The following is a 15019-nucleotide window of genomic DNA, read 5'->3' as shown; positions in this document are numbered from 1 at the left end:
TACCCCCTGTGCACAGTAGTCAAGTGTAGTTTTGGGACAAACTATCTATGGGTTTGAGGCAAAATGGGAGACTGCTATGCTTAACCTAACACAACGAATGTATTCATTTAAGGTGCAGATTCTAGATATTCCAGTAGGTCCATCACAACAAACTCATGCTTTCACAGGTGTTCTTACAGTCACGTCTAAAGTTGTATTGGATATTAAGACAGTTTCTAATGGTAAGCATACTACATGGCTGGAACAAGTTGCTTAGTATGCTGTGGATATCCAAGCTCTTGGAGACAAACATGTTAAACAAACACGTTCGGAACGATTTAACTGTAGCTAACCCTTCCTTGAAGAAGGTGAGTGTTTCGCACAAACTTTTGGGTTCTGTTCCAATTCGACGTGTTCACAGAGATACAGACACTTGAAATCAGTCTACTGATAATTAAAGAGAATTCTACTTACTTGTATACTCCAACAACAGGAGATAGGTACAGGTTTTTAATACTAGGAACAAACTATTAATTGCTTTTTTACAGCTTCTTTTCTAATTGAACTACTAAATGTAAAACTTCTCATATCTCAGACTTAAAAATGAATTCTCTACCTCCTTCATTATATTAGGATTACCAGATTAGACATTATTTCTCTTGGTTCCACATGTCTGTCTTATTAGGCTATTAGGAAGGTAAAGGTATTCAGCAAACTTGCAGGCTGACTGGATAGTGCAGCTACTTTTTGATATGAAGTTTAGCTAATATTTTAACTTGCTTGTGGAAATTACACCTCATTAAATACACAATCTTTTTTTTATTATTATTTAAAAGACTTAAGCATGTTTTCCAGAAAAAAGTACTTTTTAATTAAACTTGTCGAAATACCAAATGTTCAAATAATAACATTATTTTTTTCCTGTCCTTAACTGGATGTTTGCAAAATAGATTTTAAAATTACCATCTATTCTGACACAGAATATGAACAGCGAGATTAATTCATAGTATTACTAACCTTTATTGTCTGCAGCTATAAATCCGAGAATGTTTTCATGTCGTAGCATAACTGTTTGATAAATTTCTGCCTCTCGAAACCACGAGCGTTCTTCTCTTGAAGAGAAGATCTTCACAGCAACTTCTTCTCCTCTCCATTTCCCTCGCCATACTTCTCCAAAGCGACCCTTACCAATACTTTCTTGAAGTACTATAGTTCTTGCAATTGTTCTTTGCACAAGTAAAGGTAAACCTGAAAAGAAGATTTAATATTAACCTTAAAACAAAATATGCACTTAGCATCTATTTTCCATTAAGATGTTTCTCTTAGAATGCACACTCATAAGATTTTGACAGCTTGTTGGAGACTGCTAATAAGTACATCAGTAAGATGCTGCCTACAATCTTAAACGCCAACAATACAAGTATTGAAATATATTATGCTGCAAACTGCTTCTACAGTTTTTAAAAGGAATGTACAAACTTCCTTTCTGTTTAAACCTGGGGGGCGAGGGGTGGATGGAGGGGACAACACCTCAAAAACTAACCAAACATAAGAAACACAAACAATGGAACCATCAGGATTGTTTTTTTGTTGTTGTTAAAAGATCGCAACTCTCTTGACAAAGCAGATCAAGAGCACCTTTTCTACTAGTCCATTTACTTGACTTCTCGCTAGGTGAGACTTGGTCCTTTTCTAAGTTAAAGTTAAATCATGCTTATCAGCAACACTGTCAAACATTCATGCTGATACCCAAGTACATGAGCAGCCTGTTAGTACTCTCAAGCCACTGTAACACAGGAAAACATCCTTTTAACACTATCTTCCTGTTTCACAGGCAACACTTGTGCACTTCACTAGCATTATACAAGAGAAAAATGCTCACATTCATGCAGGTTTCACAGCTTCAGAACATCTACATGCATTCAAATCACAGCACCTCGTAACATGCTTCCATAAACTTACACAACAAACAAGAAGCACTGGTATCCCCCAAGGGTAGGTTTTTGTTGTAACTAAAAGGCTTGTTGGATTCTGCAGTGATACTACATTACAGGATGAATGTATCAGCCAAGTTATCTGCTCACAGTAAAGTCTTTTGATATTGGATTATTTCACTTAAATCAAACACTTAATCTATTGCTCTGTGATCGCTGTTCTAACAGCTGATAGAACATCTGCATTTCCTTAAGCTACAGAAAATGTATCACAACTAAAAGCTTAAGTAACTAGTTCCTGTCCATTTCTGGACATTTTTTGCGAATAACAGCACTAGGACGTGTGATCTGCTCCACAGCATTGACAGTCTTTGAGAAATGTAAGTTAAAACACTGCAGTGTTCAGAGGAGCTCATTGATAGTTTCAGATTTAGAGGAATTATCTGCATGTTCTGTGCTGAAAATGTGTAATTCTACATGAAGAAATGAAGGGGAAAATGTATATACTAGAGATTTAAAACACAAAGCTTCTGTTGTAATAGCTGTCCTCAGGTCAACTGTGTTGTCTGCTCAAACTATATATGCTTATCTGTGAAGCCTGATTTGTATTCTTTACGGACAGATTTTCGAAATGCAGAAAAAGCCAACCTAGAATAACCACAGGACCAAACTAATTTCTAAAAATGTGAAATTTGACTCTGTTGACCAGAAGAAGTTTCTTTCTCAGCACTTAAGTGCTACTGCAAAATCCTTATACAAACTTCAAATAGAAGTTGATTTTCTATACTTGAAAGTTGTGATGTACCTACTATTTTTTCTATAGCTGCTTCCAAAAATTGTTTATCTACAGTTTGAGGCACACTGCTTTCAACATGGTGAGCCATTTATGGATGACACTTCTTGTATAAAAAAAGATGTCCAAGGATATTGGCTAACCTCAAAACAGATACAAAGCTTAATCCACCTTGCTCCTATACTTGTTTTTACAATATTTACACAATTCATTTACTCCTATTTTTTTTTTGCAACTGTGCTTTCTTTTACTACTGCTGCTGTCAGAAACAGTATTGGAAGGCTGGAATCCATAATTATCTTAAGTCAGTAAGAATTCTTTACCTCACAGACACTGTTTCAACTGAGCACTCTCCACTCTTTGCTATAGATGAAATTCAGCTGTGTATCACCAGGAGTTTGGGCAACTGTATTACTGTAAACCAGAATGCCTGAAAAGTAACTTGCTGCACATGGCTACAATGTTAGTCTTTGTGACATACACACTGGACACAAGTGTACTTCAAGCTCTTTTTTTTTTTTTAAGCTCAAGTACAGCTCCTTTTCAACTGTGCATGAAGATCAGAGTCAGTTAGCTAATCATAAGAACGAGAGAAAAATCAAGCTCATGTTAAATTCAACAACAGGTCATCTTATATTCAAGCATGGTCATCCAATTTATCCATGAAGCATCCATCATCTTCATACTTTATATCTAAGTATCCTCAAGCCTTCTTAGAGTTTAAGAGAAGAGTTTTTTTTCCTTCCCACATCTTAACTATGCTCTGATTAATTAGGACCAATGATTTTCCAATGTATAACAGGTTTTTACCTGATTTGGATTAGTAAATTCTGCATTCAGGAATTAAGTTTTAAGGCACTGAAGGCAGCCAACAAAATCAGCTGCTATAACTTGGTTTCTGAATCACAGAACTGTTTGAGTTGAAAGGAATCTTAAAGATCACCCAGTCCTAACGCCCCTGTCATGGGCGGGGACACCTCCCACCAGACCAGGTTGCCCAAAGCCCCATCCAACTTGGCCGTGAACACTTCCAGGGATGGGGCATCCACAGCTTCTCTAGGCAACCTCTTCTAGTGCCTGACCACATGCACAGCAAAGAACTTCTTCCTTCTATCTAGTCTAAATCTACCCTCTTTGAGTTTAAAAAAATTATCTATTGCTACGCTCCCTGATAAAGTCTCTCCCCCTCTTTCCTGAAGGCTCATGTTAAGTACTTGCTCTATCAGGTTTTTGTTCATATTCTCAAACATTTGATCTACAGTGCAGAATTTACCTGGATAAGTCTCTCCGCAAAAGACTTTCCCTGAAAGGCAACCCGAAAACCTATGAACTGGGAAAATTTAATTCTCTTCAAACCTCTATGAATCGCAGGTAACTTATAGTAGTTTTACATCTAGTTGAACTGACTCAGCTGAACATTGATTTTACGATCCTCTGGTCTTCAAATGCTTTAAGTACCTGCTTGAACTCACCTATCAATGACAAATTCCTCTCCCATTTCATATGACTCTTCCTGTTTCCTTGCAACAAAGTTGCTTTGTCACTTGCAAGTTATAGAGTTACAGTGGGGCATCCCAATCCATCTATACAATATGTAGTTATTTCCGATATTTGCATCATGATCTGAAAATCATTCTCAGCTCCAAGAGACTCTGAAATCCTTCTCTTAGAGCCCTCTGCTTAAGTCTCAGCTTCTACTTTAAATGTTTTATGAATTCCTTTCATCAAGCCTGTAATTGTTTCAGGTCTTGCTTTATTTTCTTTTGCTTCTCATGGAACAACAAGGAAATACTAACAGAAGTCAAATAATTAACAGCAGTTCAATATTTATCACCACAGAAAATGAATCCTAATTCCCTTCTGATCTCAGCAGTAAGTTCATTTTTAGAATTCCATAGACATCGTTTGGTATGCTTCTCTTCAAAGAATACCGTAATACAAGAACAGGTGAATCCCTTTTTTACTTGACAAGCTCAGGGTTTTTGGACCCCTCTGCATGAACGTTTACCCCAGGCCAGCAGCCCAAACACTTTCTTAGCTGCAACTCTTACATAAGTGCTTTGTGCTGAATAACTATGGCTCTTATGACTAAATTTGGACTGTTGTCTATTCTGTACGTTTCCTGTTTCTTGCATCCTCTTTCCCCAGCAGCATACCGTTTATACAGTTCAGTGCTTAACCATGTCAGAAACCTTTCTCGCTAGCAGCTCTGTTCCTATCACTGTTCCTACCCTCAGTTTATTCCATAACTGAGGAGTCCTCTCATTTTTAAATGTGCTGTACCAAAATCAGGATGCTGGAATTACCATTCAAATGCTAAGGCACAAAAGAATGAGAATTTATATAGTAAGCGATTGACTAATTTTGAGACAAAATGATACAAGTCATAGTAAATATAAACACTACCAACAGCACTGAAAATAAGTACTTGAAACACTTCCTATTCCACTCCCATGATAACCACATCACCTCCACAACAAAGAAGCAACAAAACTACCTGTCCAACCTCCAAACACCTCACTCCTCCCCCCAACCCTAAAATACCCCATCCAACAACAAGCACCACCACCACCAAAAGAACAACCAACCAAAACCACCCAACATTTGCAAATAGAGAAGGATGCAAATGGTTCAGTAACTTTGAACCACTGTGGAGTAAGTTTCTTCTGTGATTCCCAGCTTATCAAGAACTTATTTTGAAGGCATACTTCCAGAGAATATCTTCAAACATGAAAATTCTCAGAAGTACCAGAGGGAGGAAAGCCAGAATGCAAATGAAGGGATATTCCCAGTAACAACTGGAAAGGTCAATTGACAACTAAGCCTGAATTAACATGATCATAGGCCTGACTTCTGATCTAAAGTAGTGGGGGAAAGCAGCCACATAGAAAGTGTTAGAAATGCTGTGATTATCTATATAAGTTAGAAGAGAACTACTACTGTACACAATCTGGTGCCTCACTCCTGTAGAATATATGCTACTTAACACGGACCATAGATGAATTAATTTCTGCAATGTTTTGTGTGATGCATCATCCCCTATCAAAGCCTATTAAACCATATTTTTATGACAGACCACCACAATCCTATGTTAGCATTACAATAGCAAAGACTATAAGCACTAAACAGACCATAACCTCTTCATCCCAGAGGATGACCTGTTGAAGTCAGAATTAATAAATACAAATTATGAAATCAAGGGATAGAAATTCTTCAGACATGGTCTGCAGCAATTTACAATTGACACACCGTCTTCTCTAAGGAGAGAACTGGCTAAAGTATTAACTTGTACTTAGAATATTCTTTATACACCGATAGCTACAGGTGTATATGAATTTAGAGCTAAAAATCACTTATTTTCATATACTGCAATCTTTACCGATATCAAATAAATCTACATGAAAGCAGCATCTTTTCTACTTCCTTTTCCAATTATTTACAAGTTTAAGTAGATCCGACAATATTTAAAGAAAATCAATGCTTTACAAAGCTCTTTAACAGAGTAATTACTACTACAAGTATGACATTACCTGACCCAGAGCCTGAAGTTGTCATATCATAAATTAAATCCTTTAAAGTAGTTCCTTCTGATATAAAGGGACGATCTAATGAGGGATCTTCTTCACTTGGCACACGATGATGAATCACAGTACGGTTATGACAAAGGTATAGAATCAACATTAGTGAAATGCAGACAAAGCAGACAGGTCCGGCAATAACAGCTGCCAGTTCCACAGGTCCTAGATTAGAAGCTGGTTTTCCTGGAGTAGGACCTGATGGTAAAAATAAAAGGAAACGGTAAAACTTCCTCCCTTTTTGTAACACTATGAAATACATTAAATTTAGTTATTTTGTGATGTTCAATTTACTTCAACGCATTCATTAATAACTTTTGCACAGTAAATTTTTGAAGACTAAGTATTACAGTGAACAAAAGCAACTATATGCTTACTCAGAGTTTTTATTTGACTTGCATATAAGTCTTCAAAACTGGCTCTACTGTTCCTACACAAGATATTAATGTCTTATATCAAAGCTCTTGAAATTTTATTTGCAAAATCTAAGGTGTACTTTAGGCCTTCAAGTTCACCTGCCACTTCAAAATTTGTATGCCTGCAGAATTTGTGAAGTTTAAAAAAAAACAACAAACCAACATGCCAAGAACTCTTACCTGGTGTTGGAATCGGAAGTTCTATTTTATTGCAGTGGTCTTTGTCACAGCAATGAGGCAAAGTAATAACTCCATCTCTGGAGGATGGTGCACAAACAAATGGCCTGTCTCGGGGAATCAGGTCAATTTCTGCTATACACATGCTATTGTGTATGACTTTGTCTGCAGTCCGTGTTACTGAGGTAAAACAAAGCCCGTCTGTCACACATGTAAAGTTGTCTTTTGTACATAGATGGCAATAACATTGTAATGCTGTATGGAGAAAAAAACATTAACGTTACTCTTGGCACACATTTTGGATTGTAAAAGAACTTGAATTACTGAAAAAATAAAAGTTTAAGAAACTGAGCCCTATATAATCTTTCTGGCTACATAAACACAGGACTGTAACACTAAACAACAACACTACAATGCTTTTTATTGTGACAACAGAATTAGGAGATCTGCATATTTAAGAAAGTAAAACAAAGTTGAAGTCATCTTCCTTATACAGTTGTGTATTAAAAGAGAAAGGCTGCTATCTTAGATATTTCTGCAGGTAGAGAAGTTCTGTTACTGTCTTACATCCTAAAAAATTATATACGTTATAACACTACCCTCTAGAGCACTTACCATGCAGTTATCTTATTTTCAAAACCAATACAAGTAATGTCATTTTAAAACCATTTTAACACCATTACTTATGGTTTTACAATTACAATTTTTGCTGAGGAAGGGGCATATGAAGGCTTAATCCTCATTTAAAACAAAAACAAAAAGAATCTGAACCCTAAATAGAGCCCAAACAACCTGAGAACATACCTCCTTCCACACAAGCAGAATAGAGTTTAGACTTATTTTGAAGATACAGGAAAACATTTCCTTACGGCACTCAGGTTCCTGATTTACTAAACCTATCAATTGAACTAGTAATTTGAGGGCAGGGGGAATATAGCAGACTAATCACATGTAAGATCGGGTTTCATTCTTTAAATTGCTGAATTTCCTGGAGAAGGAAATCTGTTATTACAAACATTTATTCTTCAAGTTAACTCCTGCAGGCCTTTATCTGACTTGCTTCATCCAAGACTTTTTTTCTATTTAAGTCATCTTCTTGACTCATCATAACTGCACATGCATCTGTATGCCTACAGTAAGAGAGATAATATTTTTTTATGTACATTAAGTCATGGTACAGAGAATAAGTTACCTGAACTGAAAAATGACATTTAAGTAGACCTTGTTAAGCTTATTCATCTCCCTCATCATACAGAATTGCAAAGATACACAAATGTCACTCATACTAAATAAGGCATTTGGTAAGTGTCTTCCTTATTTTGTTCCCACTGTTCTTTTGCTACAGAGTTCTCAATGAGTGCAATTTTATAGAACAATTTATATTTTTGTCCCAGTTTGATGCAATTATCTTCTAGCCTCATATCAAGACAGTACACTGTTCACACTCGACTGAATGGTTTTCTCCACAAATACATCCCTACTTCCTTCTGAAGCTACACTCCCCCTCCCTTTATTTTAAAGTGGAAAATAATGCCTAATCAGCCAAACAGGCAAGCTTCTAGGAATACAGTTTTTTGCTGCTCTCTAGTGGACACGCTCTTACAAAAAAAACATCCAAAAATGTCAGCCACCTTTCCACTTTTGCCATTTACAATTCTTAATGCCTTACAACTACAGTGTGTAATGGTAGAATGCCTGTAATTTTACTAACAGGAAAACCGAATCAGGCATCATTAACAACCACTAGCAGGAGGACAAGAGAGAGCCTTGCAATATTCTTGCCTATATCTCACTTCCCAGTTACCTATTCATAAAAGAACAAAGACTATGAATATATGAATATGTTATAGATGAGATTTAACACTAGCGGGATGAGAAGGAGAAGCCAATTACTAACATGCAATTAAATCATTTTGATAAGCAAGTGTTTTTACAACTTCAACCTCAAGGAAAAAAATAATCACACTGCTATTGTCTCGGAGAGAAGTTTTTGCTTCATCTCCATTTTTTCTTCAGGGAAGCATTATAATTAAGAACAGACACAGAACCCAGTCAGTTCTCCAAGCCCACTTAAATATTCATATATTTTCAACTACAGTTGGTTGATAAGATCATGCTGTAAGATACAGCAGTCATTCTCTAATCTTCCAGAGCTAGTAATACCTTTCAGGTATAATGCATTCCAATAAATTTTGAACCCTCATCTCCGTGCTCCCTCTCTCCCCCCAGTAAAGTTTGTAACACAAAAAGCTCCTTCAAAACTACTAAACCTGAAGAGGAGGAAAAAGAAAAAAAAGTTTTAATTCAAGTTTTAGTCCATGTTTTAATTAGCACAGAACACTTCTTTTAAAAAATTTACAACAGTGTGTGGATGCAACCACTGGCATTAAGTGAGGGTATAACAAGCTGGCAACGTAAATAAGATGCAGCTTGACAAGAAGCTGGTTCTCCAGAGCTCAGTTATAAATACTATATACAAAAAGTGAACAGAACAGGATTAAGTACAGCCTATTCACTTAGTTTTTAAGAGTCTATGCTCTATCTACAGAAACGATATCTTAAATATATTTCTTGCATTCCCAAATTAACAAAAGTACAGAAAGACTTTTTTTTTTTAAGTAACACAAAAACCTATGAATTACTATATACTATTTGTTCACATCCTGCAACACTATTTCATCCAGACAGTTTACTATAGAACACCACCTTTGATGAAAGAATTTTTGGCTGTAAATCATATGTTGAAAAGCATCTTTCAAGGGATGCTAACAAAGGGTATTGAAGCAGTTAGAACACCCTGGGGGGTGTTTCTCAAAAGCAAAACCACATCTCAATATAAATATAATTTTCTATTTTTAATTCTTTTATCAAAATCTTTGTTTTAAACATTTTAAAATAAGTCATATCAAAAGTCAAGTGATTTCAGGCCCCAAAAGCAGTATTATGCTGAACAAGAAGCTCCAGGTCCTTCTCTTGTGATATACATTAAAACTCTTCTTCCATGGGAAATGCACGTGACAGCTGGGGGGAAGGTACCACCAGAGGAACAGTCAGGACTTTGGTTCCACAAGACATAATGCTTGAGGTGAGAAAGGAGCAAGGCTGTGATATATAGAAGAGACAGTGAGAGATCCTGGGGAGATGACCAACAGGGCTGTAGTGTTTACTGTCACTTTCTTCCTTGTCCAATAATTTTTTTTTTCCACAAGCAAAAAGGTAATACATAGAGGTGCTGTCAGCTTCCTACATTATTTGTACATTCCCCTCAAACAACACACCTGACTCACCTCTGAACTCTTCTAGCTCAAGATGCAAAAGCGTTTAGGTACGGTATTCCAGATACTCTGTGACATTTTTAACCGTGATATTTCAGGACATTCACTAAGTCATTCTTTGCAGAAAGGCACTAATTCAGTTTAAGTATTGTAAGGTAACAGTTTCCAGGACAGCATTCACATACATTTCATCCTTTTTTGTTGAGCACAACTTTAAAGGAAAACAGCAATTTTAGCAACCAAAACGATACACTCAAGACAGCAGACAAAATACTTTGAGGCCCTATCTATATCTTGCAGGTAATGATAAAGCCTTGTGAAAAATCTCAGCTTCCAAGAAGCCATGTTATGTCCTCTGTAGTGCAGGTGGCAAATGCTGCTACATATTTTTTGCAACTCATCCATAACGCTACTCATAGGTGTGTTCTTGTCTCTTACAGCAAAATACATCAAAATTGGTTTGGGTAACTTTCATAGAAAAGTATGCTTAAAAAAAAAAGAAAAGTAGAATTAAAAACCTTGGTCTTTATCTTTGTTTTAGCTTTGCTACCTTTATGAAAAAAAAAACTCTTTAATTTATATGTTTAAATATACTTCAGCATACAAAAGAGATTTCTACCCTTATTTGCGATAAGGACTAGTTGTGTGAATGCAACTGTTTCCAAGAGGTAATGCCCCTGAATTCCTGAAAGATTAAAGACTATTCATGGCTTACACAGTTACGAAATAAAAAATAAATAAATCATGACTGCTTTCAAATTAAGGCTAGTAGTAGGGCTTAAAAAGCAGAGCTTGACAGGAAGTCAGCTAGCCACCGTGATTCACGACATGTCTGATTTTCATATAAACCCTATCATAAGAGGATTCATTCACACATTAAACTAGCATACTGCTTCTGATGCTGTTGTTTTGCAATCAGAAAATGCCTAACTTTTGCAAAGAACACTAAGTAACTGTAGACAAATCATATGTCATGCTTCTTTGTCAACTTACACTACAGTATTTAGACAATTTAATCCCTTTACCAGTAAGGGAGGACTTGTCTACGAGCTACGGATCAATAGCCCTAGATCCCCGCCTGTTACTCTGGACAAGGTAGACTTCTTTCCCCTCCTGCCCCACTTAAAACAAACAAAACAAAGAAACACACACAAAAAAGAACGCTTCTATTTCCAACCTTAAGCTTTTGCACAGAAATCTATTACCTTGTTTTCACATAAAGCTTTCAGACCTTTCTTTCCTGAAAGAGATTAAATGAGAATTCTTGACTGACTAGAAGCATTAAAAGGGAAAAGAAAGCTTCAAAGCTGAAATCAAGTTAAAGTTTCCCTCAACATCTAGATTGGATATAGTACATAAGAAAGCTTCAAATTATTAAAGCCTGCTACACCTTTTCAAGAACGCAAGAAAAAACAACTCAGGCTTACTTCACTGTTTCCACAACAAAAGATTCTCCATCTTCTTCAGTAAGAATACTGACAAGCAATAGAGCATTTTAGTTTAGCTACTTGCTGTTTTGCTTTAAGCAGTACTTTCTTTGCAGTGTAAGTACCACCTTAAAGTGAATTGTAAACAGCATGGTGAAACCCCAGATGTCTTATAGCTGGAATAAGTTGTGGTGCTTCTCCGTTTCCTCTTTAAAACCCAAAGCAATATACGACCCACCTGCAGAATAATTTAGGAACCGGAATTCATTATAAGACACATTTTGTATATGTTATTAACCTCTCAATACAGATGAAGCTGGAACCTAAAGCAATTAGAACCAGGCATCAATAACATTTGTATAACAAACACATTAGGACATGTACAGAACTGCTATCCAAAGAACAAAACATTTTTCCCACTTCCTTTTTTTATAAAAGAAAGTTTACTTCTTTCATTTCTGAATGCCATTAAAAACTCCCGTTTCGCGCATTAGCTCTGCCAGAGCACAGCTCTGCTACCATCCCTCCCTTACAAGACACCGTTAAGTACAGAGAGGCCAAAAGAACAAAGCCATTTCACTGTACAACATTCACTAAAGACTTCACCTCCTCACGGTTTGGTCCTCGCAAAGCAAACATAGCCGTCTGACTGTAACTGGAAGATTGCCTACCTAAATCGTCACAACTTTTCCGAAGACACTGTAAACACGCTACAACGTGGCGCGTAACCGACTTAAAGCGCCCGACATGGCAGTCAGGGGATCTTTTACCTTCACCCCGTGGAGCACTCAACACGTAACCACACAACCTCATGCCTCCTCTCTCTCCCTCCCCCGTCGTACTGTTTGTAAGCGCCCTTTAACACGCTGAGAGGAGACCGCAAGACATAGCGGGATTTCCCTAGCCCGATGACGAACCCAGCACGTCTAGGGGGCAGACACAAGTTCTCCAAAGAAAAAGGGAGGCTCGTTCCTACAGGCTGCTTCGCTCCAACCACCCAGGCGCCAGACAACAGCGACCCGGGCGAGGAGCAGCGCTCTGCCACCCACAGCCACGTTACCTCCGTGTACCTGCCTGACGGGGGCGGGCGTACAATCAAGTCACCCTCCGCAGACACCGCTGGAGAGGGTTAACGCGCGCCCCGGCGGGGTGGCCGGGGGCTACCGAGGGAGACCCGCTGCGGGTACCTCGTCCACCTCTCACCACACCCTCCGCGCGAGCCGCCGCCGCCCCTCGTCGCCTGGCAGCATCACGTCTGCCCTGCAGCCGCGGCCCCTCCCTCGGGGCAGCCGCTGCGCTCGGCCAACAAAGGGACGAGCCGTCCCCAGGCTCTGCCAGGCTCGGACACCAGGGGGGTGAGGGGGTGGCGACTCCGCCCCAGCCAGCCCCTCCGCCATGTTGTTGAAAGGAACCGCCGCGGACCTGCAGCCCGCCGCCGCTCTCCTACCCCCCCGCCCCCCCCACCGCACCACGCACTACCCCGCTCGCTCCCGCTCCCCCCCCCCTTCCCCTCAGACACTCACCGGCCGCCCCGGGGAAGAGCAGCACAGCCGCCGCCAGGCACAGCGGGGCCCAGCTCCGCCGGGTGGCCGTTACCGCCATGGTCCGGTCTCGAACCCGCAAAGCCAGCGCGCGCGCGCACCCGCACGCCGCCGGAGTTCCGCCTCGCGACCCTCTCCCCGCCCCGCCCCTCCCCTCGGCTCGCTCCTGCCGCGGCTGCGACGGGCGCGGAGGCGCCGCCTGATTGGCCGCTCCCCCCCCGTCCCGTCCCGTCCCGTCCCGTCCCACCCCCGCGGCAGCTGCCGGGAGCCCCAGCGACGGGGCTCCGGACAGCGCGGCCGAGGGGCGGGGTGGGCCCGGCGGGGTGGTGGCGGTGCGCGCTGCCTGGCTGCGGCTCGCCGCTGGGGCGGCGGGGCCGAGCATCCGCTTTCGTCCGTCCGCCGGAGAGGGCTTCCGGCAGGAACCGAGCTGCCCCCCCCCCCCCCCCGCCCCTTGCAGCGAGGCTCCGTGAGGCGCTGGGTAGCGGCGGGGAGCGGTCTCCGTGCGCGCAGAGCCCCGGGCAGCCTCCTGCCTCAGGCGCCGTGGTATATCAGTGAAAAGGAGCACCCAGGAATGTGGCTGGGGCGCTGTCACGGCTCTCGCTAGGAGCAGGGATTGTCCTGGCGAGTGCTCCGCGCCTTGACCGGCTAACTGAAGGGTGAAGAGCGGCTCCATCGAAGAGAGATACGGGCAGGAGCTGGACACCTCTCAGGCTGTCTTGAGAGAGGAGAAGAAGCCCCAGTAGCTGAGGAATTCCTCTTTGGAAACTGTGTGGGTGGGACATGAAGTAGGAGAAGCAAGCAGAGCCCTTCCGTGTTCTCACTGTGATGCTTTTCTCTCACGCGTTGTTCGGCTGGGTGTAGATTTAACGCACGAACACTGACAGCTTACTCACTACTCACAGACCAGCTGGCATACATATGAGAAAGCTCAGCCTTCGTGATGCTAGTCCTGCAGCCTGCCTGCAATTCAGGAGCAAAGGATTTGTCTTCCTGTAGCATGAAAGGTCATAGGATAGAGCCTACATGCATTAGTACTGTATGAGAACAGAACATTGCTAGACCCTGTTTGCTGCTCCTGTGTTATTTCACAGATTCATTAAAGCAGGTTATTATACAAGGATTATCTGCAGTTTAAACATGGGTTTGTTTCATACCTCTACTAGAACATGGTGGCATTTAGACACATTGCGTAAAATTTGCAGGACCCAGAGGGACAGAGAATGGAATATTTGATCTCTACTTAGTGGTAGTCTTATTTCTTGCAAGAATTATAGACAGTTTTTGAATGGTCTTTTACTTCCACCTTCCAGAAGGAAATCAAATACTTGAGAATGTATGGAAGGCTCAAACAGAACTCTGTAATGCAAGAAAAACACATGCTAAGGAGCTACATAAAGCATTAAAATATAACCAGTTTTGAAAAGGGACAAGTGATGACAGGAAATTATACAAAACAAATTGTTCTATGGATTAGCTTTTAACTAAGATCAAATATACAAATATCCTTATAAGTAGATTTACTTAAGCAAATGGGCACTAATAAAAATCTTTCAGTTTTTGAAGTAAAAGTGTATGGAAATGTGGTACTAACAGTGACTGCTATGTGGTCTAACAGCTGTGGTTACACCACTATGTGGTCTAACAGAAATGTGGCACTAACAGCTCTATCAGTCTTCTAGGGTAAGAGGTACTGTATCAGGCTAACAAAAATTTTTAGTTAATCTGTGTTTCAACAAGAAAATATGCATGGTTAGTGCTAGCGCAAGAGGAAATAAAGATGTTGCAAAACTTCATCTGCAGTTTTTAAAGTATTCATACAACTAGCTGAATTTTATGTTTTTTAAACTATTTGGTGCATTGTGATATTTACAAATTATGGTCAGTAAGAGGAAAAATACTGAA

The 15019-nt window shown here is 40.1% G+C and overlaps 1 protein-coding gene across 3 annotated transcripts in view; it reads right to left on the bottom strand.

Annotated features, from left to right (window-relative positions):
• TGFBR1 (transforming growth factor beta receptor 1) overlaps positions 1–13338 on the bottom strand; it is a 33886-nt gene extending 20548 nt beyond the window's left edge. Inside the window, exons 1-4 of one of the 3 annotated variants that reach the window (XM_066992028.1) lie at positions 13100–13338; positions 6878–7129; positions 6237–6479; positions 997–1227 (exon numbers count right to left, since the gene is read on the bottom strand). In XM_066992028.1, coding sequence (XP_066848129.1) covers positions 997–1227; positions 6237–6479; positions 6878–7129; positions 13100–13178 — 805 coding nt within the window. In that variant the 5' untranslated portion in view covers positions 13179–13338. Of the gene's footprint in view, positions 1–996; positions 1228–6236; positions 6480–6877; positions 7130–12646; positions 12958–13099 lie in introns of those variants that run through there. The other 2 variants (XM_013184789.3, XM_048075833.2) reach the window with 2 other exon arrangements.
• Positions 13339–15019: the final 1681 nt, after the last annotated feature.

The sequence above is a fragment of the Anser cygnoides genome, chromosome 2, assembly GCF_040182565.1.
Source record: "Anser cygnoides isolate HZ-2024a breed goose chromosome 2, Taihu_goose_T2T_genome, whole genome shotgun sequence".
NCBI lineage: Eukaryota > Metazoa > Chordata > Aves > Anseriformes > Anatidae > Anser > Anser cygnoides.
The sequence above is the reverse complement of the archived record's forward strand: the minus strand, read 5'-3'. Positions and strand labels throughout refer to the sequence as shown.